Source organism: Salarias fasciatus, chromosome 18, assembly GCF_902148845.1.
Source record: "Salarias fasciatus chromosome 18, fSalaFa1.1, whole genome shotgun sequence".
NCBI lineage: Eukaryota > Metazoa > Chordata > Actinopteri > Blenniiformes > Blenniidae > Salarias > Salarias fasciatus.
This window is the reverse complement of record NC_043762.1, coordinates 29734741-29758488: the sequence shown is the minus strand read 5'-3', so window position 1 is coordinate 29758488 and position 23748 is coordinate 29734741. Positions and strand designations below refer to the sequence as shown.

At 46.5% G+C, this 23748-nt stretch overlaps 1 protein-coding gene across 1 annotated transcript in view; it reads right to left on the bottom strand.

The window, feature by feature from the left end:
- Positions 1 to 23748, bottom strand: part of efr3a (EFR3 homolog A (S. cerevisiae)) — a 77629-nt gene that overhangs the window by 38965 nt on the left and 14916 nt on the right. Inside the window, 3 exon segments of the mRNA XM_030114803.1 lie at positions 2032 to 2182; positions 6182 to 6309; positions 7577 to 7653. Coding sequence (XP_029970663.1) covers positions 2032 to 2182; positions 6182 to 6309; positions 7577 to 7653 — 356 coding nt within the window.

Here is a 23748-nt window from a genome sequence, read left to right as displayed (position 1 = left end):
AGCGGAGGAAGAGACACTTCAGCGTCTCAGTCTGCCAATTTCTTGTGATAAAGTTAACTGGCAGATGAATCTGGAAAGCGAGGGCGGCTGGCAGCGCACAGGCAGAAAAACACTCCAGCGACACACACAAACGTTGTGCAGTTACACAACACACACACACACACACACACACACACACACACACACACACACACACACACACACACACACACACACACACACACACACACACACGCGGTCTGCGATATAAATAGGCGCGCCGCTCTGCTGCGGCAGGATTGCATTACCTGTAATGGCACCGGAGCTTTGTTACTGATGTCAGTTCAATGGAAAATGACACCAAATGCATTTGGATTAATCACATAAAAAATAAAATACAATAAATGTGCAATCTTATTTTTAACAGCTTCAGCAACTTTTTTTTTTAAAAGAATATCTGTCACTTCTACTTTTCAATGAAACAAACTTGTGAGAGCAAAAGAAGTGTTGGTGTTCACACGTCGATGTTTTGAAAATGATATCTGTTTACGTGGGAACGACGCAGTTTTCATGAAGGACCACAGAGGGCGCTGCTGGCTGGTTTAGTGACACCAGAGACTGTCAATTACAAAACTACCAAGTCCCAGGAGAATAAGACATTATTTTGAATTATTAGAGCGCCCTCTGTTGGAGGTTAACTATATCCAGACAGACATTTAAACGTGAACTTTAACCCCGTGTCCAAAACAATGCTCCAAAGTCAAATAAAAAGTGATCACTCATTCACTGAGTGGAAATGTTTCATAATGAAGTACACAGTGTGATTTACTGCTTCCACCCTCTGGGGCTTTTCTACGTTCTGAGAAAACATATCATCAAACCAAACCAATATAGCCAAACCAAACATATTTGGCAGAATGTTGACCGACACATAGAGAAGGAAACAGCAGTGTGACATGGCCGGAACAGAACAACAGGACAGAAACTGTAGTTGAAAATTAATTAAGAAATACATAACCAGGCCTGTTCTCTATTGGCTAACTGAACTACCTTTTATTTATTTATCCAGGTGCTTGTTTTTCTCCTCTTTTCTCCTCTCTCTATCCTACCAGATCTAAATCTGGATGATGTTTTCACTGACAGGTGTAGGTGAGATAACTCAACTCTGCCTCCAGGCAGACGTCTCCTCCTGTCCTGAAGACAGGCGACACAAAGCAACAGGAACATTCAGGGGAAAAACCCAAGTGTGTGCTGTTTGTAAATAATTATCTCCACTGGAAGCACCTGGCAGATTTCAAAGTGTTTTTCGCCAAACTGCTGTGATTCGTCGCGCCCTTTCTTGGTGCTGTTCTGCAGAGAATCCAGCCGACTGAACGGATCATTATCCACGAGAGCAGGCCGAGGCGTCACTCTGCTGGGCGACCACGGAAAGCCCGGCGCCGGCATTAAACAGCCGCCTCGCCTCTGTGGCTGGCACCATGAGGAGAATTTAATTAACGCGGCTCTCACCTAAAGGCTGCCGTGCTGCTTCTGACAACAACCCCCCCCCCACTACCTGCCCTGCATCCGCCCTCCCCCTCTGCCACAGTCTAAATACCACACATAAATAATGCAGAGCCTTTCACATCTCAACCTCCAGCTCGGTTTCCTGCTCAGACGAACCGCCGACAATGGCGAGGACGACAGGCTGGGAATAGAAAGATGCGCGGGGAAAGAGGAACAACTTTGGGTTCACCTTCAGAAGACTTAGTGGGAGAAATGAGGCTGACATTTGCTGGCGGCTTCCAGAGGCTAATAATAATCAGAGTCTTTCGCAGGATATGTTACAGGGCCATTTCCTCTGCCAGAGCACAAGCTAAATGAGCTACTTAACCGGCAACATCAACGTCTGGGCTGCGGCTGACGGATGGGTCTAGCATGCTTACTGAAAATAGGGCTATGAATCCAGGAATACGAGCCTGGAGCAGCGAATGTGCTCACATTCGGTCGGAGGGAATAATCAACAAGCTGCGGCGCTCTTCGGTGAAGTTCAGGCAGAGTTGAGGCACTCACCGAGTTGGTTCCCAGCACCTGCAGGTCGGGCTCTCTGGACTCCAGCAGCTTGGCCACCATGTGCAGGAAGCTCTCCACGAAGGGCTTGATGCTCTGGGAGTGGCAGGCCATCAGCAGCTGGTCCAGAGCCTCCATCGCGATCACCACGTTCCTGCAGACACCACGAGTCCACCCAAGTGACCTCAGCAAACAAAGCCCATTTTAAAACAACGGAAACGCGACAGATGTCATCAGTGTTGAGGAGGAGGAGGTCGGGACCCAGGACTGACCCCTGGGGGACGCCACAAGCAATATTCAAGCATGAAGAAGTGAAGTTTCCCAGTTTCAATAACTGCCTCCTGGCCTTTAAATAACTTTACCTATGACCCCATAAGGCTCCACTTTATTGACTGATATATTATGGAAGTCACAAAAAAAAATGTCTTTCCTAAGTTGACGAACCAATAGTGTTCCAATAGTGAACAGTTTGTGATCTACAGTTTTTCTGATTTTCTCAGTTGATTTCCTTGATGCCAGTGATGTCGTGCCGTTTGATCTGATTCCACACCGACTGTCGTACATTCATGTATGTTTCAGCGTGGGTTCGTCTAATCTGCTGTATGTTTTTTAAATGAATTTTTGAGAATTGCAGCAGTGGTGTGTCTCCCCTGTGTGATCCAGCAGCACAGCTTCAGCTCTTTCCATTAGGTTTGGGAAAGTATCGGTGTGGAAAGGAATTGTGAAAGTCAGTAGTTTAAACTTCCTTCTACGAGACTTTTTCACAATACTGATGCCAAGGTTATTGCAATGAGCGAGCGGTGGTTTTCTCTGTACATGTATTGACAGGATCAGTGACTGGGTTTTCCTCCACTGAGCTTTGGTCTGTTTCTGTAAGATTGTGGTTCCAGTCCTGAGTTTAGCAGTGATTTCTTCAGCCAAGTGCTGAGGCTAATCATGTGAAGGGCCATTTTTACTGACGTTATTCAAAGGCTCTCATGTATCGTTCATATTACTTTTATTTTCAATTGTTAAACAGTAGTATTCCCTTCTGCGAACCCCTACAATCCAGATCAAGGTACTTTTTTATAGTTATTTTGATTCCAACATCCTGAGTTCTTTTTCTGATGAATTATCTATATTTTTCTTGTTCTCTCGTTTTGCAGCATTTAGTAACCCCATAAAAATGAATGGTTAATCTGAATATTTATGTTTTCTAATGTATTTGAAAGGACATTTTTGTGTCATACTGTGGTGTAAATACTGATTAACATGGAAATGTGTACTACTGGTCATAATATTTTAATTTACCTGTATGAGTCAAATAAATAATTAGTGCGTTGTCATTGGAGCTACAACGCTCCATTAGTGCCTGCCTTCATCTCGTCTGTAAACAGTTCATGTAAAAACATTTTACTGATGAAAGCCATATTCTCAGTATAGAAAGTGTTTTCTTCTCTGCAACCTCTGACATGGAGAGAAAGACAGAACTGGGAAAACAAAGGCTGGAGGAAGACGTTCTCACAGCAGCTGCAGGGGTGTTTGAGAAACTGCAACGAAGCAGCTAATTAACCAGGAAATGTCATTAGCAGTTCTTTATATATATAGAAGTGTCTTTCTCACTCTAAATACGCCATTCTGACAATCCCACAACTCCTCTCCTTCACCTGTGAAAACTGATACTGACATGCTCTAAGTCTTAACTTTCTGAGTGTTTATGGGGAAGAGATCGCCGAAACATCAGATTGACGTTTTTTTTAGAACCAAATGAAGTTCGGCATGATACTGTCTGCTTTAAGGATCAGGTCTAAGATGTTCCTCTTTGTCGAATCTGCCATGAGGCTGGTTCAGTAGTCTAAACATTTATACACCTCTTTCATGTGCTCTTGATTGTGTGTCTTTCTCATCTGGTTCTCATCTCTGGCATCTTTTCCCCGTCTATGAGGAGAAGACATGGCAGTGGAGAAGAAACCATGCCTTGTTTGTTTTTTGTTGACATTATTTCCTCTTTCTTAGCCAATACCAGTTGTGGCAGACAGCTGCCAAATCCTCACCTGATCCATTCTGGGTTCCTACATTTAGAAAAGAATGTTTTACTCTTTGTCTCTATAGAAAAGTCAACTCAATAGCCTTGAAAAATATATATATTCTTCTAGGGCTGAACGATATATCGTTATCATATCGATATCGGGATATGAACATTCAGGACATTAGTTTCTCAATATCAACGATATCAAGCTTCCCCTGCTCGCCCTGCGTGTCAGCTCCATGCACAGGTCAGGCCAGCCAACCACAAACCTCCTTTACTGGTTGACAGCTGATGGCAGAGGGCGGCTGCAGATTCTGCACAATCGAGTTTGGTGGTCGTGGCAGTGAGTTCTCATAAATATAACTGTATTTTTTTACATCCTTTTGTATTATGATGTTTTTATTTTTCTGAAAAATGCTTAACTTTCACTGAATCCATTGTAATATATCGTATCGATATCGAGATATCTGGCATGGATATCCAGATATGAAATTTTGCCCATATCGTTCAGCCCTATAGTCTTCAAACTCCCCCCACTCTTTTCAAAAGTAATGCTGGCCACGCAAAATTCCAAGATGTACGCCCAAAAATATGATGTTTCCTTAATGACTCGAAATGCATTAATTCTAAGCCTCATAAATGTATCAGAGTTGAATATAAAGTTGGGTCTTGCGGATGTTTTGGTAGCAAGTGCATGTCTGTATCTATTAGGATTCTTGAGATACAGCATATCGACACTTGTTGATTGTGGTTAAGGGAGTACGGCTGCAGAGTGGGGTTTGAAGAGTATATATACATATACCAAATCTGATGCTTGATTCACAAAGTGAAGGATTGTGGATGAACATGTAATTATCTGCTCCACTAGAAAGACCACGTGAAGTCAGATGGACTCAGATTACAAAGTTTGATGTTTGATGGTTTTGATGGAGATGGTTTGTTCGTACGAGAGATGAATTGTTTTTAGGAGAAGGATGCGGAGGATGGACGGAGATGCTGAGAGCAGAGGAAGGAGGCCAGTGAGGAGGATCGTGGATGCAGTGACCTGCAGGAAACTGGTGTGAGGGCGGAGAATAGATGAGACTGAGGCTATTATTGGGAAACGATCAGCTGTTGCAGCCCTGAAAGGAAAACACCGAGACACGAAGCAGCAGCAGCAGCTTTTCCACGGTCGGGTTTCCATAACTCTCTCTGAGCAATGATGTCCTTCATCAGTTATTACAAAAGTAAAAGTCGTTACGGAAAGAAAAAAAAAAATACAAAAATCAATGTGTAAAAGGAAGTAAGGACCCTCATCTGTTTTTATCTGGGCTGAAAGCTGCCTGTGAACTGCAGAACACATCTGATGAGCGAGATCTGTCGGCGTGCGCCATCTGGGCGAGGAGAGGCGCTGGCAGACCGGACGCCGCTCCGCAGTCGGGTGACGTAACAGCGGCCAGAACACACACACATCGCGCTGCTGGACAAACGGCGTGTTTCAATCCATGCCAAATGGTTTTGTAATGACTTGATGCATGGCTGCAAGCGGAGGAAGGAAAGAGCGGGATGGCTGCTCTGACCGTGGAATTCTGGGAATTAAAATCACAGCGAATTAACGGGAGTTTCTGGCACAGAGTCACTGTATTGATTCGCTGCTGCCTGTCTGCTTTAGAGATATGTGAGAGGCGTTTTGGTCTCAGCTCATTCTGATTTCTTTCCAGAAGACAATATGGCCGCATGGTTCAGTGAAACAGAAAGGGACTAAAATCCTTTCTGTCAATTTAACAAGGCTTTCTTTGTGTGTTAAAACACTGAATGACTCCTCTAAGCCTGTGTTCACATTTTGTTCTCTATTTATTGGTAAGAAGAACTTCTGTTTCCCTCCTGCGTTCAGCAGGTGAGAGGAAGTGCAGAACGTCTGATGCTGTTTGTAAAGGAGAAATGGAAACTTTCAACTCCCACAGGTTTTGAACAAGGACTTTCTGTTACAGTTTGGACAAATAAAGTTGAAATAGCCACATCCCGGGAAGCAGGAAACACAACAGATCTCAAAATGAACTGATAAGACCTCTCTTCTGGGTGGAGCTCCTTCCTGTGAGGTGATATACAGGTGAGGATTTGAGTTACTGCACAGCTTGGTTTAAAATCTAAATATCCGTCTCTCACCCGTAGCGGTGTCGCACCACGTCTCGGCTCAGCTTCTCGGCCAGGTAGGCGCCGATCCTGTCCAGCTTCTCCGGAGCCGACACAGCGTAGAAGGTGAGCTTCTCCATGTCAGATTTACTGAGGCCATCCTGAGGGAAAACAGGTTGGAACCAGTCCTCATTAATCCAGCCAGCTGCCTCAGGAGGGGACGTTTCCTCTAAAGAGTCCTGAAACACACTGCCCTGTCAGAACAGTCCAACAAGGATGAATTACCTGGAACGCACGCAGAAATAAAGTCTGATTATGTGATTTCAATTGGAGAGGAGAGTCCATGAAGTATGCTTTTCTTCAATATTGTTCCAGTTTCTTTATTTTCTATAACCAGTGTGTAATGACTCACCAGGTAAACAGGTCTGAGTCTGTGACTCATCAAGAGTAAACAACAGTCTGAACAATAATGATAAGGGTGGGATTAGCAGAAAAATCTCCACAATATCATCCAGAAATATTCTGAAAAAGAAATGTAAGTCTATTTCAGGTCTTTCAAAGTTACCAAAGTCAAGTGGTTTGGTTTTGTGTCTAAGCCGGAGTCACTCAATTCCACTTTCACCTCTTAAAATTTACATCAGAGCAACGCCAACATGAAAACTGGCGGCAGTGCTCAGCAGAGCGTGAACATGTTTTCATTTGGCTCTTCTGCTTTAGTGACGAATGACTGAGCACCGCAGATCGGCGCAGAGGAACTTAACAGAGCCCAGGGTCTGAAATTCTGAAAAACTAGAACTGTGAACGAGAAGCAGTCAGACTGTACTGTGGCCTCACCAGAGAGATCATCACTACCTGACACACAGACCTGCACTATCCTCCACCAGGACACACTCTTCAGCTTAATGCTCCACTGGAAGCTCAGGAAGTCAGCCTGAATTCCAGCGTATTGGTGAAGTGATTTAACCATAAATACACAGATAATCCTGCCATACTTAAAGAGAAGGGATGGTTTTCGTGGCCAGGCCGTCCCCAGAGAGTCCTCAGTCCCCCGGGCTCTCAGCGAGTGATAATTAATTTGACAAGGTCCTGAACGCTCAAGCATTTCGATTTCCCATCGCACCTGTTCTCCTGAACCGCGGGTCCTTAGGAAGTGGAGGAAAACAGAGGAAAGTTCTCTCAAGTGTACAGACAGAACAAAATACCTGTGAACTGTTTTAATTACCAGGGGAGGAGAAATCAAAGGTCACCTGGTTAACAGAATCACGTCACATGAAACCAGTCCACTACGACTCTCTTTCCAACAGACAGAACCAACAGAGGAAGTCAATGAGGCGTTTGACCTACAGCACATCAAACCGCTTATGAAGCTGTATTCGGCTGCTGTTGGCTGAAATGCGTGCACAGAACAGAACTGGGTGCAATACTCACTTTGGGGTCCTCTGGAAAGATGTTGTCCACCAGGCGCTTGTATCTGGGCCTGAGGGGCCCGCAGCAGCCACACACTCCTGCAGAACACAGCCGAGAACACGGCGGTCAGGAACACATTCGGCAGCAGCCTCCACTACCAAACCAGTGCTGCACCTCTTTCAGCCCCTCGCTTTCAAATCACACTCCCGTTCGCGTCGGGCCCTGGGGGTGTGTGAGACAAAGAAAACTCTCCCCGCATTGAGGACGGCTCCTGATAGGTCATCTCCCGCTGGCGAGCATGAATTAGCGTGACTCACCGTCGTCTATAAGTCGATGAGGAGCCGTGAGTCACCACGCCTGCTTCGGCAGCGCGGGGTCAATAAGTTAATGAAATGAAAATAAAAGTCTCCGCTGGGACTCCAGCGAGCGGCTAACTGGCTGCATGTTGTGAGCCCAGAATGATTACAACTCCTATATTTAGGGTCTGAGTCTATGGTGTGTTCACTGACATTTAAATGATTTTAGAATTGTGAAGAAGAGACTGTGAGGAATGCCAAGATTTTGAAAACGCTGTTGTCTACGAGTTCTATTATTTTTTTCAAATTTTTCAACCCATGATGTTGGTAAATCTCACAAAATGCAGTCCACACCTGCTACCACTGGCGCCTCCTCAACATGTGTGCAGATGTCTAGAATGCTCCGTCCTGATCGATAGCTGCGACAGTCGATGCGCAGCGCCATCAGCAGAAATGTCAGACTGAGCCTCTGAAAGACGCAGCAGAACAGCTGAAAGGTCACGGCGGCTTTCAGCTGTTCTGACAGGACGATCGATGCGGGAAGCCATTTAGCGTCGGGCCGAACTTCGCCCCGCTCGTCACCAACGTCCGCCGTCCCCGGGACAAACCCGCTTTCTGTCGGAGTGTGAAAGGAGGAAGTGCAAAATACAGAACTGACACGCCGAAGAAACGGTTTCTGGAGCTGCATCAAGTAAGACGAGGAACTATCTCAAAACAAGAACGCTGTCTCCTTCTGAGAGTCACGCCACTCTGGAGGTCGCCATGTTGTCGTCATGTAGAGATGTTCCGATACCATTTTTTGCCTCCCGATACCGATTCCAATACTTTTACTGTGGGTATCGGCCGATACCGAGGACCGATCCGATACCAGTATATTATAAAGTAACAGCAGGCCTCGCCTGCAGGACTGTCACATGACCATCACGGTGGTGAGGCCTGGCTCAGGTTAAACCCTCTGACATGAACCAACACAGCAAATTCAAGCCGTTTATTTTTAAATAGAACAGTATAAAAAACAGCAGTGCAAATGCAGCTGAACTAAATCAATCTCGGAATAATTATTTTCAATAACTTAAAGCGCAGCCCCAATATTTTTAAATCAAAGGGAATTTAAATAGAACAATATTAATCAGTAGCGCAACGACAACTTAAATAAATCTAGAAATATATGTTGTTGCATTTTTAAATTAAAGTGCAGACACAATATTGTAAAAGGAAGGCATTTAGATAAAACTATAAATAACAGTAGTGCAACAGTAACTTAAACAAATCTAGAAATACATATTTTTTTATTAGGATGTAAACATAACATAGTAAAATGAACAAGGCATTTAAATAGAACAGTAAAAAAATAGTTCAACAGCAACTTAAAAGATTACTTACCAAAATGCTATAGTCCAAAACCAACCTATGAAGTTATATTCAAAAAATAAAAATCCAAACAGCAGAAGCTGCTCTCTAAACATCGGTAAACGGCTTCTTTAACGGCGCTGTACGTCTGCCACCTGATCCATTCTTCTTCCTCTCAAGAACAGCAGCTGCAGCAGCGGCAAAGAACTGTGTCAGAGCTAACGGCCAGCAGGTGGCGGTAGTGCAGCCAACGGGATGCAGGCTGCCGTAAAACATTACAGAAGAAGAAGTGTCGGTGCTAACGGAGCTAACAGAGCTAACGGAGCCAACCAGTAAATAGATTACTACTTTAATCATTGACGTGGTATCGGATCGGTGCCTGGACTCGCCGATACCGATTTTCGGCAGTATCGGCGCAATTTCCGATACTGGTATCGGAATCGGAACAACTCTATTGTCATTCTCCATCAGAGGAGAACCCTGCAGAACCAGGCTCAGAGGAGGAGAACCCTGCAGAACCAGGCTCAGAGGAGGAGAACCCTGCAGAACCAGGCTCAGAGGAGGAGAACCCTGCAGAACCAGGCTCAGAGGAGGAGGCTGTTCCGGTTGGGGGGGGGGGGACAGAGAGGACGAAATGGGACAGACAGATACATTTCAGTTTGTTCCACTTCAAACAGCGTTGTCATGTAAACGGACACACAAAGTTTTCGGGCCTTTCTCAAAAGGAACAATATTACAATCTGTTCTGATCCTGCAGAGCTAACGAGTTGTCGACGGCGCTCACACTGGTCAAGGTTTTTCTTTTCTTGAATTAGAACATGTAAACAAACATACACCAATTATAAGTCAACATTTGCAATGAAAGGCTAACTTTTAAAAGGTAGTTATTAAAACTGATTCTTAAATTATTCCATCGTCACTGCCAGTGCGTCTCATTAAAATGAGAGAATCGGGTGAAGGACTGCTGCTCCCTTGTCTGAAAGTCCTCCGCTCTCAGTCTTCAAACACGTTACCTTCCCTGTGAACCTCAGCTCTCTCCAAGGCGGGGTCACGGCAGCGTCTTCCGAGTGCGGCGGTCACCGGCTGATGGCCGCCCCCCGGGGGCCGCACATTAATCAACTTCATTACGGCTCATATCAATAGCCCGTCGCCACGGCAACCTTTGCATAGCCACGGCTTTTAAAGCGTTCATGATGGATTCTGCAATTACTTGGCACATTAGGGCGCAGAGCGGCGGGGGGCGGGAGCCGCCATGCCGGCGCTAGCGTGACCTGCAGGGTTTAATGGAATTCAGCTCCTGTTCACCTGTTGGAAATTAAACCTGGTCCGGCTCGGCCGTGACGTCTCATTTATGTACCGTAGAACGCCATGGAAATGCAAATCGCCATTCCAGACGTCTGCTAACAAGCACAGGACAGAAAACTCATGGTTTGACTGAGAATAGCTGATAAGACGCAGTCCGACCCTTCTGAACCCATATACTGTGAATTAATAATGGTATAATGAGGATGTCTTGAAGACTAAAGTCTCGGGGTTTTCTCTTCCGGTTTTTTGCTTCTACTTGAAATAAACGTCATGTCAACCTGAACCCAGCTGGACGTAGCAGCCATTATTCACTTCCAGTCCACTAACAAAGCAGTAGAGGCTGTTTCTTTCATTTTAGTACTGAGTTTTTTGGGGGTTTTTTCTGGTTCTAGACAGTCATCCACTGAAAATTGACAATCATTTCTTTTTTTCTGTAAAATGATAAAATCACCAATGACCGTATCCTGCCTTGCATTCTGGGAACAGTTTCCTTCCCATTCCATTACTCTGGGAGTCAATATGGACGATACTGACCACCTTACGTGAATTTCCCTCGTCCTGCATCAGGGTACAGATGTTTCAGTTCGACGAAAGCTTGAGGATACGTGACGGTGAAGCCTTCCTGACATCAGGCGGTGTGAACGCTGCTCACACCAGGAGGCTGGCCTCCAAACTGTGCAGATCAGGAAACTGGATTACACCATGAAGGCAAGAACCACGGCATCTGATCCTCAGTGAATTTCTGCAGAGACTGTGGGTATGGTCTCTCTCAGATTTTACAGAGTCGGTGGTCTGAGAGGCATTAAGGCAGCTGATCCAATCATCAAGCCATCAGAGGACCGTCATTTGTTTCTCCAGTTTAACATCCCGTCTGTCTCCACACTTAGCCACAACTGTGACGCACACAGAGAGTAAATCGCTCCATCAGTGGAAAACTCCTGCAGCTCCTTTCACATAGAGATAGAGTTTCACACCATAGATAGTGTTTCCACCATCCTAATGGCCTCAGAGCTTCAGCACAAGACCAGGGACACATGAAAACCAGGGAAAGGATGGCAGCCAGCGCTCCGAGGATCTGTCTGCAGATCAATCCTCAGCAGGTTTTAGCCAAACCCTTCACAAAAACTGAATTGTTAAAGCGTTGCATCGTGTGCCTCCTGCTCTCAGACTGACAGAAACCTGTGGAAATCAGCTACACATCTGAAAGACCTGCATTCACAAACAATCCACCGAGGAGAGCAGCTGATCAGGTCCTCATCCACAAGCTACTGCTGTTCTCCTGCGCTGAGGGAATGTTTCGGGTAAAGTTACAGTTTTCCACTGCACACACCCCATTATGAGGAACTGGGCCCCGCTTACACAACGTTTCAAGAAAACATCTTGTTTCTTCACTGTCCTGAGAAGCGTTATGTGAGCTTCAGCTCGCTTGTATTTTGGACCATGTGAGGAAACTGGAAAAACACCACGAGGAAAACATGCAAACTCCAGAGAGAAAGGCAGAGCAGTCTCAGAGCATCTGTTCATGGTCAGTTTCACTTGTTTACTTGCTCACACATGAACAGAGATGTACGTTTGTTAAAAATCCTGCTTCCTGCGGTTGTTTTTGGTGATTTGTTGGCAGACAGTGTTGAACATTTGGAAAGAGTCATGCATGCTGCCCAGAACAGGATGTAAACTGCTTTGGGAGTCGATCCAAACATAAACGAGCTTCTGAAAAGAAGCCAAATAACTTTAAAAATGTTTTCAAACCATCTTTTCCTCCCGAAGTGCAGGAAGCTTAAAATGTCCTCCATACAGCTCACTGTCATCACAGCTCAGATGGCATAGGGTTAAGATGTAAACACGCACGGCATGCTGGGATCCCGCGGAGTCGCAGCGTGCCGGTTTCTGGATGGCGAGATGAAGTGAAGACACCTGGGAGTCTGCATGGGCGGACGGGCCCGAGGACGAGCAGCAGCCTCGTTATGATCAGCTGTTCTGGGTGAACGGGAGTCGTCTCCAGGAAGTCTGGGTCCAGTCTCACTGAGGACACCGCTCGCTGCCTGGAGCTCAACTTACTTCAAAAGGCTTTTATGGACACGGTAGGTGCGGACAACTTTGAAGAACTTTTTTTTATTTATTTATTTATTTTACATGGCCAGAAGACTGAATCCAGATACTTGAAAGCTTTAGGATTCAGAGGACAGCTGGAGCATCCGGCGAACAACAGGCAACCGGGTGATTAATCAGTGCCTGCAATCTTTTACTCCTCTGTATTTTAAAGTTTCTCTTTCCTCAAAAATATAATGTCAGTGTTCTGTAAAGTAGAGCAGCACTCTGCTGGGCTGGATTCATCATGCTGGCTGGTAGAGAGAGTGAAATAATGAATATTGGACTGTAACAGTTACAGAAGTGGCCATAATACACACGTATTCAAATTATTGACTGAATTTCCTTCTCAAAGCACTTTAGAATATTGTCAGTTTGGCTCATTCATAACAAGGCTCCTTTAAAAATACTTCAAATTACATTATAGGAAAAGATGTAACATGACTGCTAAGAGCTGAATATGGAAAAGGAAATGTGTCCATGCTATAAAGAGTCTGGACCACGGATCCTGCAGCGCAGACGTGTTTCCTGCAGTATGAAATGATGGCACTTAGCCCCGATCAGCCTGTTTATTTGCGAGGCTCCAGTGGCAGAAAATGAATGACAGCAGCTCCAGATTACATTAAAACCCATTCTGGTGAGGAGCACTATGGCTCCAGAGCGGTAATAGAGGCGATGCATCAACGTAAGCGTCCAGCTATAGATCTCCAGATAAGGCTGCATAATCGCAGAGCGAGGGCCTCCAATGGAAGGACTGCGGCGGTCACACGGACGGATAAATCAGCCCGAGACAACCACCTCCACTGGCTGGGAGGAGGCCATTTCCCCGGACCGAATCCATCACCCTGCTGCCAGCAAGCACAAAGGACGGAGAAATTAATACCAATCTGAGCGCTCATGCAACTGCCTGCATTCACACGGAGTGAGATATCACCAAAATCACCCCCGTTCCTATAAATAAACATCCCCACAGTGCAGGCCTGGATGGCCACTGGAAACACAAACCCCTCAATAAATAAATAAATAAACACTGCTGCACATTAGAGGAAGTGACACACAGTCAGAAAACGGAAGGTTTGCAGCCATGTTCCTCCAGCAGCGACTTTAACCTTCCTGACAATGAAGCGTGAACAATGTAATTTGTCAGCGATCAATCCCAGTGACAGCTTAATGAGTTAGCGTGATTATGAGCAGAAATAAACAGCAAGCTAAATGTAGTCCAGATACAGAGGTAACTCAGCCAATCAGAGAAAACTCGGAGGAAACGGCATGTTTTAACAGACGACTGAGCCCACGAGAGGCTGATTAATGTGGCGAACATGGAACCGGTTCTGTCGATGAAATGCTAGAAAGTTCCTGTTTGTTGGTGGAATTAAATACCGTGAGGAAGAGATTAAGCTTCTGAAGAAAAGAAATCCAAACTACTAATGTGTTTCATAGCAAACTGCTCCAGCCGAGTCGCTCATCTCCCGTCCTCACCCGATTCTATCCATACTGAGGTAGTGAGGCACACCCTGCACAGGCAGCACTAACAGAAACACACAACACACAGCCGGCCACACACACTTTGGACTGTGGTAGAAAGCTACACAAAGGACAAAACACAAACCTCAGAAGGAACATGCAAACCCCAGAAACAAACAGGGTATCGTCCATATGAGCACAGACTGCAAAACGCTCAGCCCAAAACAGCCACATCATTATCAATATTATCATTATCATTATTAGTATTATTGTCGTTTTGTTTTTCCACAGGCGACTGCAAGAAAAATCTCAGAGTGTAAATTTCTTATCCCTGACCTTGTGGCCTTTCAGAAAACATTTTCTGGATCATTTTTAAGCGGAATAATACTGAGCGGTTTTGTCTTTCACTCGATCATGAAATGAGAGTTTAGGATCATATAAATAACTGATTGGTGCGTTCTTAAAAATCGATGTAATGAAAGATCCTCACAGCACATTTTTACCTTTTGCCCATTTGATCATTGATAAAAGGGACTCGAAATATAAAAAATGTTTGAATTTAATAACTCAAAAATAAACACTTCATGAGTGACTGAAACATCCGTCTAACTATACATTTACACCTCACATGAATTAATCATGAAGGTAATGAACTGTTTTCAGATTCTGTGTGTTTAAAATGCAGCTGTACAGAAACCCGGACTGACCCTGCGACCTCTGGATCCAGATGTGACCTACCGGCGCTCAGAAGGCCCGGCCCGCCGGCGGCTCGGCTGTAGCGGAACGCGCCGTCGGCCTCCGTTGGCGGAACCTGTCTGTACCTCCGAATCGCTCTGCTGACGAGGACGTGAAAAGACGGCATGACCCCGACGAACCGACCTCCTCCGTTTTAACCGTCGGACGTGGACAGGTGCAGCGCCTCTTCTTTTCTGAGTAAATCCATCAACAGCGAGTCCGGCTGAGGCAAGTTTCACCCGAAAGCGTCTTGTCTGTGTCTCCAGGTAAAGCGAGCAGTAAAACCAGCGAGCGCCATCACCTGAGATCGCCCCGCTTTCCGACAGAGAAGACGAGACGCCGCCGGCTCCGACGCCGGCTCGGGTTACCAGCACGCCGCTCACAGCAGAACCTGATCCAACACGGGGACGAGGACAGAACAGAGCCACAAAGAGGCTTCTGAGATCCTCCGGCCCACTGATCAATACTTCCACTGATCGCAATCAGAAAAAATCTCAATACAACTGTAATGGATGCAACTTGTTTCTCCCAGAGATCATAAGGAGAGTCCCTCTGCATGTTTTAAGAAGGAAAAATAGAGGTGTTTTAGTTATGAAACCTCCTGTTTGAATGCTCAGAGTTTGGCTTCACTGTAAAGTTTTGTAAAGCCGCTGAAGAGGCTGTTTTCTGTGTTTTCACTGATAATCACAGAAGCTTCGAGGAGCAAAAAGCCTCAACAGCTGTCAAGGATCGTTTTATTCGATTCAGCTCAGATACTGGGGGAAAAAACCCCAAAAAGACACAAATAATGGAGGGAAAAACTCAATCGTTCTCATTCAAACAATAATCATTGTGTACTATAAAGCAATTTATTTCAGTAGGAAATGGAGAATGTTGCTTCAGAAAGCAAAGCAGCGACTATTTTCACACACACACACACACACACACACACACACACACACACACACACACACACACACACACACACACACACACACACACCTGGCCTCCTGCAGCGCTCCGTCCTTTAATCTACACCGAGTCCGTCCGCAGGCCGCGTAATCTACAAGATTAAAGAACGCCCTCAACCCCGTGGATTAATGCTCTGGCCTTTGACAAGCAGATGAAAGGTAGAACGCCGCTCCCTCTCCTCGCCGTCACTCAGCCGCCTGACCGGATCGTTCTCACGGCGAACTGTTCCACTCTGCTCTGAGTCGGACGACGAGCGAGCGGACCGTTAAAGGGATAGTTCGGGATTTTTGACATGAATCTGTATGGCGTCACCGTCAATCGATCAATCAATCAATAAATCAATCACTCAATCAATCAATTTTGGTATAGCCCAGTATCACAACAACAGCTGCCTCAGCGGGCTACATTGGTAAAAGTAAAAACAGAGACTAAGCATAATGTCAATATGTCAGATTCACAGTAACGAGACAAAACGAAGCAACCACCGCCTTAGACCCTCACACCCGGCAAGAACAAACTCCAGAAACCCAGTGGGAGAAGAAGAGATCTGGGGAGAACCGCAGTATGGAGGGATCCCTCTCCCAGGGACGGACAGCTTTGGCAGCAGCTAGCAGGAGACACTCCTGTCGGTGCTGTGCCCGCGGACTGGCTTCGGTTCGACTTCTGTCAGACCATTGTCTCGTAAACGCTTAGCACTATTTTCTCTGCCTTCATATCACTCCGCGCCGCCTCCAGCTGCAGGCAGCCGCGCTGGTTTCACTTCGTTTACCGCTAGTTAAGAGCTAGCTCTAGCTCTAGCTGTTAGCATCGCCGCTCTGCCTGCAGCTGGAGGCGGCACAGAGTGATATGAAGGCAGAGAAAATAGTGCTAAGCGTTTACGAGACAATGATCTGACCTTTTCGCCGACAACGGTTTGTGATGCAAATATATCAGTCTTTCGAGCACACATCGGTTTGAGAAGAAAAACGCTTTATTTTCGGGACCCCAGCAAACTTGCTGGACTACTTTCCTCTGGACCTAAACCGGACAGGATCTCCGCTCACTGGACGCTGTCAGGGGTCAGGGGTCAGGGGTCAGTCTGTGTGAATGCACAACACTGTGGACTGGGACGCCATACAGACTCATGTCAAAAATCCCGAACTATCCCTTTAATGCGTTCCCCTGAGCGGCCGCCGCAGGCCCGTCCTTCTGCAGGAGAAGCATGATGTTTGAACCACAGTGTACTTCTATGACCAGTCTGAAAGTACCGCTGAAAGTCCAAATATATGACATGGCTTTGGCCAAAAGAAATGCTTCATAAAATAAAGAGAAGGGAAAAAACTACTTTAGTTTATCACAATACTCCCAGCGGTCACTAGAGGTACCCATCTTCCCCTGCGCCTGACGCCGGGGGGGCAGGTGTTCAGTTTTTCCTCAGAAGACTGTGAATCTGAATGCAACTCTGTAAACAGAGTAAAGAGCAAAGAAAACTTTAAATTTGAGATTTCCACTTCGCTCTGATTGCCTCCAAACAAAAGACCAAAACACAAAACAAAGAACACACAACAGACACACAACACACAACAGTTACCCCGACGGTCAGAGGAATGAAAGGATTTTTAAATATCGTAAAAGAAAGTTAATTCTTTAAAACCTTCGAGCAGTCGCAGGCAAACAGAAGAATTCTCAGCAAAGCGCAGACGTGAGTTTGCTGGGAGTAAAAATAAAAACAGGCTGAGCTATTTCTACATTTGCAGACACAAAGCATCCTGGGTAGAGCTGAACGATCGGAGCGCTCGTTGACTTGCATCGCCACGTCCTGCTCTTCAACCTTGAAGGGCACATGCACAAAAACAGATGACGGGCCATAAATTCCAGCCTCCCCGCCGCTCCGCCGCCCCCCGGCGCCCCCGCCGCCCCCCGCCGCTCCGCCGCTCCCCGCCAGACGCTATCTGGATTTATGCTGCTCAGAAGACTGCTTGTTCTCTCCCTCTCACCGGCCTGGAGTTCAGGATTCATCCAACAGCCCGACACAGAATTTCTCAAGGTGTGTTTGATCTTCTCGGTTTAAGAGCAGGCGGGAGGACGGCGTGCACGGCACCGCCCAATCCGACGCAGCCGAGAGGACGCGGTCAGGGGTGTGACTCTGAAACGGACTTCAGCTGCAGAAACGGCATGAAATGTGGCGGAAATGAGGGCTGCAGCGTTCCTGAGGATGGACCCAGTAACCAGTACTACATCATACCCACGCTCCATCCAACTGGCGCTGACTACCCACGCCCATGGGCGAAGACAAGTGCATCCTGGGTAATGTGCCAGTCCAACAACTCCTGGCTCCCGCATGCTGTGACTGTTTTTATTTAGTTTTTTTTAAAGGCATGAAGGCCAATCCTTGAATAATGAGAGCTTGAAAAAAAAAAAGAAAGAAAAACTGAGATTTCATCTTTTCCTCCAAGCTGGAAGGAGTAGAAAAAGCACCTGTTCTCCATTTGTGACTGAACAGTAACTAACTTTTCATCATGTTCTTTAAATATAATGAGCCTGTTTTGACTGATTGTTATTTTCGGCTCTATGTTTGTGCACAATAAATCACCTTCGTTATTACTCACGCCACACATTAATGATTCACTTTCTGTTCACTGCTCTGTTTTTCGTGTACGGCTGATAATCGCACGTCATTCGTCTTTCTTGTCTGCAGTGATGAACGACAGATGCAGTATTCCTCCCTACCTGTTGAGACATGTCGGTGAGGATTTGCTCCCGTCTTAATCTGCTGTGACAAAATATGTAAGTTTGACTTTGAGCCCGGAGGTGACAGGGCGACGCCGGCCGTTCGTCTCGGAGTGCAGCGATTCCAGGCGGATTAGAGCCATCAGATGGAATCGCTCTCCTTCCCTGTGGCTCTGCTCCATAAACATTTAACCAGTGACCACAACACACTCCGCGCCGCCTGATGAACGACTTCTCAAACTGAATTATGAGCCGGCTGTAAGACGGTGGCTGGCTGCAGAGGCGGCGGGAGCTCAAGATTCCTCATTTAAATATTCATGCAGCAGAAACAAAAGTAGGAAACACAATCCGGGTCTTATGGCAGACCGGGGTTCACGTGTCTGCAACAGAGCGAGGGAATGCAGGCGGGGGTGCTGCATTAAGGCGAGAAGGAGGGATGAGGGAATGAATGCACCAGGCAGGAGATGCACATGACAGAGTGAAACCTGAGTTTTACGGCAATGTTTACGTTCTCTGAATCCTCCGAGCTCAGGACGCAGACCCCTGACAGGCCACTCAGGCTCATTTGGGACTTTAAAAAACACGTTAAAGCAGTTTCTGCTTCATCAGGCCGCCACGGAGCGGCGGCGGGCGCCGAGAGAGAGTCCAACAGCCCAGTCCAGAGACCCATCAAGACCAGCGGGAGGACGACGACTGCAGAGCCGGCCCATCAGCCTCCCAGCAAATTATAACCACCCCGAGGAGGAGGAGGACGAGGAGGAGGACGAGGACGAGGACGAGGACGAGAGGCCAATAGAGAGAGAGGGAGAGAAAGAAGGCAAGAGAATGAACATGACAGGATTTACAAAAATTAAGATATTTCACAGTTCAGATAAAAACATATAATGCAGATGAAGAAGTGTGTAAAAGAAAGATAACTGAAGGATGAATCTAGAAGAAGTAAGAAGGAACAAACAGGCAGGGATGTAACGAGGTGACAAATGAGCCCAATATAAAGTCTGTTCTCCCACAATCCACCTCCCCTCCGCCTCCACACGGTGAGTCACCAGAGGGGCTGAAGACCAAACATCCATCCTCCATCCCACGCACATCAACATGCTCAGAGACATTAAAACAAGTGATTTTCACTTTAAAAAAAAAAAAAAAATCTGAAACCGTTTCCAAGGAATCCTTCAAACTTCCATTCATACATGCAGTGTGTTGTTGACCCTCTAAACAGGCTGTAATCTGAGGGGAGGAGAGAGGACAGCTGGACCAGCCGGCTCAGCCTCTGGCGGAGGACTGTTCTCCACGTCCCTCACCACATCACCACGCTCGTCTAAATCATGCTGTTGTGAGATCTTTCTGATAGTGAGCTTCACAGCTGAAACCATTCAGAGGGTTCCAACATGAGGCGCCGAGCGGCCGCGAGGGCCGCTCCGTCATCCTGCTGTCTGGATGGACTGTGAGGCTGCTGCTGGTTTTATCCCAGAGTCTCGGTGCAGCGCAGACCCAGTGACTTCCACATGATCGGAGCTCCGCAGCTCTGAGGGGAGATGACCGGAGAGCAGAGCGGCTCCACGTATTCCGTCTGACCAGGCCTCGATAACACGCCGCAAAATAACTGACGAGATCTCATTTGATCCTCCACCTCTGATAATTAAATCCGATAGAAAAGACTTCCCATTCCACTCAGACATCCAGTGGTGAAGGTGCATTCGACTCAAAACAGTCTGATTCATAACAATAATAATAATAATAATCAGAATAACTACTGTATTTTAAGATACGTGCTTCATGTTGGGGGAATGTCTGACTCTCCTGAGCACAATGTTCATATTCTGAGGCACGTGACGTTACATGAGATGAAATGATTCATATTCACATATTCACATTTCTCATCGTGCTTCAGTGAACAGGCGGATGCTGCTACTTCACCAACACACACTCACTTTCACACCTTAAAATGTATGTCAGTTCACAATGGGAGTGAAGATGGAAGCACTGCAGCATACTGTGATACACACACCACACAACACACACCACACAACACACAGAGTACAGTAGGAGGAGGGGGGCAGAGCAGGTCCTGGACAGGAAGTCCAGGGACACTTCAGTCCTAATCCTGTTAGCAGCTCCTCCCCCTCGCAGATCGAGTTGCTCCTGGTATTACTGATCCTCGTACCACATTCCTACACATTCTGGGATGGGATTCACTCTTCTGTTATTTTCAAAGCCTGAACAGAACTCGGACTGAAGAACAGTTCATTAATCAACATTCTCAAAACTATTTGGAAACTTCAAAAATATCTGAACAGCCTTTAAACCACCGAGCCAAACGTTCCACTGAACCATAAACAGACTTATTGAGCTCCGAAGTCTCTGCTCCGGGGCGTCGGTCACAGTGTTTCTTGGGTGGAGCAGTTTCCAGGAGCGCGTTAATGTGAGGATGAGGCGGTGAACGGGATCCGCGGCGTCGGAGGCATATGGCGCCGTTTACACAACGCCACTTGAGTTTACTTATGCTGAAATAACACATCTGCTCACACACACACACACACACACACACCACGATCAGTCGCGCCCGCAAAAACTCAACTACAGCTCAGCGTGAGTGAAATATTACCCACAATGCTGATTGGATTTCAAATATCAGTTTGAATAGCCAATAATTCACTTCAGGTTCTCCTCAAACTATTAGCGGCTGAAACATGTGACAACCAGCACTGATAAACACACTTTACCGAAGGAGCTGCAAGCCTGAAAACCAGCTGCTGGTTTCAATCGAAATTCAATTTGATCTTTTTCAATAATAAAAAAACTAGTTTCAGAATATGACAAGATGACTTTATCTATCAGAAAGATGGATTCAAACTAGAAATATGGAAACAAGAGAAGACGGAGAGTTTAAAGGGTTGTAGAAGCAAATCTGGTTGATGATATCTAACCTTTTTGAACCGTGCACTGGCCATTTGATCCACCGCTGCACTGCGATCAGAGGAATGTTATTTCATGGTCGAGGTTTCATACATGCCTGCACTACATAAAGAATGGCCCATTTCTTTTTGATGCCCAACTTAAACCGACTCCATGAGCGCACAAATCGGTGCAATCTTATTATGCAGGATTTTCTCCCGGATTGAAAACAATCGCACACACAAGCTGAATATTCTTTTTTCCGATGCCATGAGATTGAAATCCTGCGAGAGCAAAGCGACACGAGACAGATCTCCCCTGAAGCCCGGGGGACACTGCGGGACATCAGGGGACATCAGGGGGACGGCAGACTATATACATCAAGCGACGGCAGCTGAGAGGAGCGATGGCGAGTGTCCAGCAGGACGCCGGAGCACTGGACCATGTAATTATATAGTATACTGAGCAGTGTGGGATGCCTTCTGGTCACTCAGCACGGAGAGGAGCGGCCCGCCGTCACGTTTAGCTCATTTAGCTTCTCTTCATGCTCAGCTGGGTGCCAGCTAAACCTTAAACAAATTCATAGAACTTGCTTTGTATGGGGGAGCGAAGTAATCCATGTAATTGAGGCTGGGCTAGAACGTTTTTGTTTTGTTTTTTTGTCAACATGAATAACGCCACATAAGAAGTCCTGCTGTTTTTACACCGTGACCCGTTGTTCAGGCTGTAACCGATGCCTTCTCGGGCCGTTTACACAGCAACGTCAGGAAAACTGCCTCCGTTTACCCGAAAGAAGCAGAAATTCTGAATGCAGAGTGGTTGTAATGTTACTGACCTCTAGTGGGAGCTGTTTGTTTTCTTAATGAAACCCTCACACCTGCAGAGAATCAAGCAATCAATCAATCAAAACTTTATTTATAACGAACTTCTCATTTTAAAAACAACACAAAGTGTGTTACCGTGCTAAACACAAAAATCAGTATAAAACAAAAATAAAACATGCAGTAGCCACACCTTTACCGTAGCTATGCACGCACACACACACACACACACACGCGCGCGCGAGTGCACAGAATCCACATGGACAGCAGACCAGGTGGGACTGTTATTCCAGGAGACGTCCAGGAGGATAGGGGCTGGAGGTCACGTCATGTCTGGAAACTAATTATTCCCACGGCTCACAGGCACAGCAGCGTTCCTGCCGTCTGCACGGAGACGGAGCCGAGCGTTTTCAGAAAGCTGTGTTTTCCCCTGTCATCACAGAAACAGGTCGATTTCAAAAAGCAGTGTTTTCAGCGGCTCAGGCCACAGCGGTCGTGGGTCTCCATGGTGTGAGCGGGGCCTCAGCCTCCTCCGTCACTGCAGCAGGTTATGGCAACTTGATTCTTGAAAGGAAGAGTTTTCACAGCGGATGCCCTTCTTATCAAAAACTGGAGTTCAAGTGAAGATCCAGCAGGGAGAACAGAAACATTCACTCCAGACACACTTCTTGAATGAAGGCTGCATTAAAGATTCTGACCTCTCCTTTTTTAAGCTTCCTTTAGCTGTGACCCAACAGAAGTGTTCAGAAACGGTGCCGGACTGCTGCTGCCCATGTTTGGACACATGTTTCTGTGGAGCAGACGTCAAGCTAAGGATGGCCGACCACAGACGAAGTCCGGCTGCAGCAGCGGCACTAAAGGCAGAACGACACACTGTTATTACTAGGGATGGGACGAGATCTCGTGTCACGAGATCCCGCGAGATCGCAATGCCGCGAGATCCCGCGAGATCGAATGCCGCGAGATTAAGTACGTTTATATCAAGGCAAAAACTCTTTATTAACTGGAATATTGACGGAATTATACATTACAAGGCGCACAGCCATATAAACACGTGCAAACCCCTGAATATGCTCATATTCATATTTAAAAACCCGGTCGAAAAGGACATGAAATACTGTTCTGCGCATGTTCTATCTGCAAGGAATCTTGGTCTTTTGAGTCCACAAACTACTTGTGATACAGTTTAATTGATACGACGTAAAGAAAATGTGCGGAAACGGTCGTTCAGTTCTTCTCTTTTATTGAAAAAACGGTGCATCGCATCAATGCACATTTTACCACGTCTTACCGGCTCACACTCTGTTTCTAACAGCATGCAGAGAGAGCCTGCAGCGGCTGCGGCGCCCTTCTTCCTCTGTGGTGTCTGTGTAAAATAAGGTTGAACATGCAAACAGCGCACCTAGTGGCATGAAGTGCAAATGCAGTCATGGCGTCGTCTGTGCGCCACGGTTTGAATGGGAATAGGGGAACTAGGCGGCCGCCTCGGGCGCAGTGTAGAGCGGAGGGCAACGTGGCCGTACATGGGGCACTCCGACCCGACACGCCATGTTCCGACGCTGCATGTGAGTACCGCGTT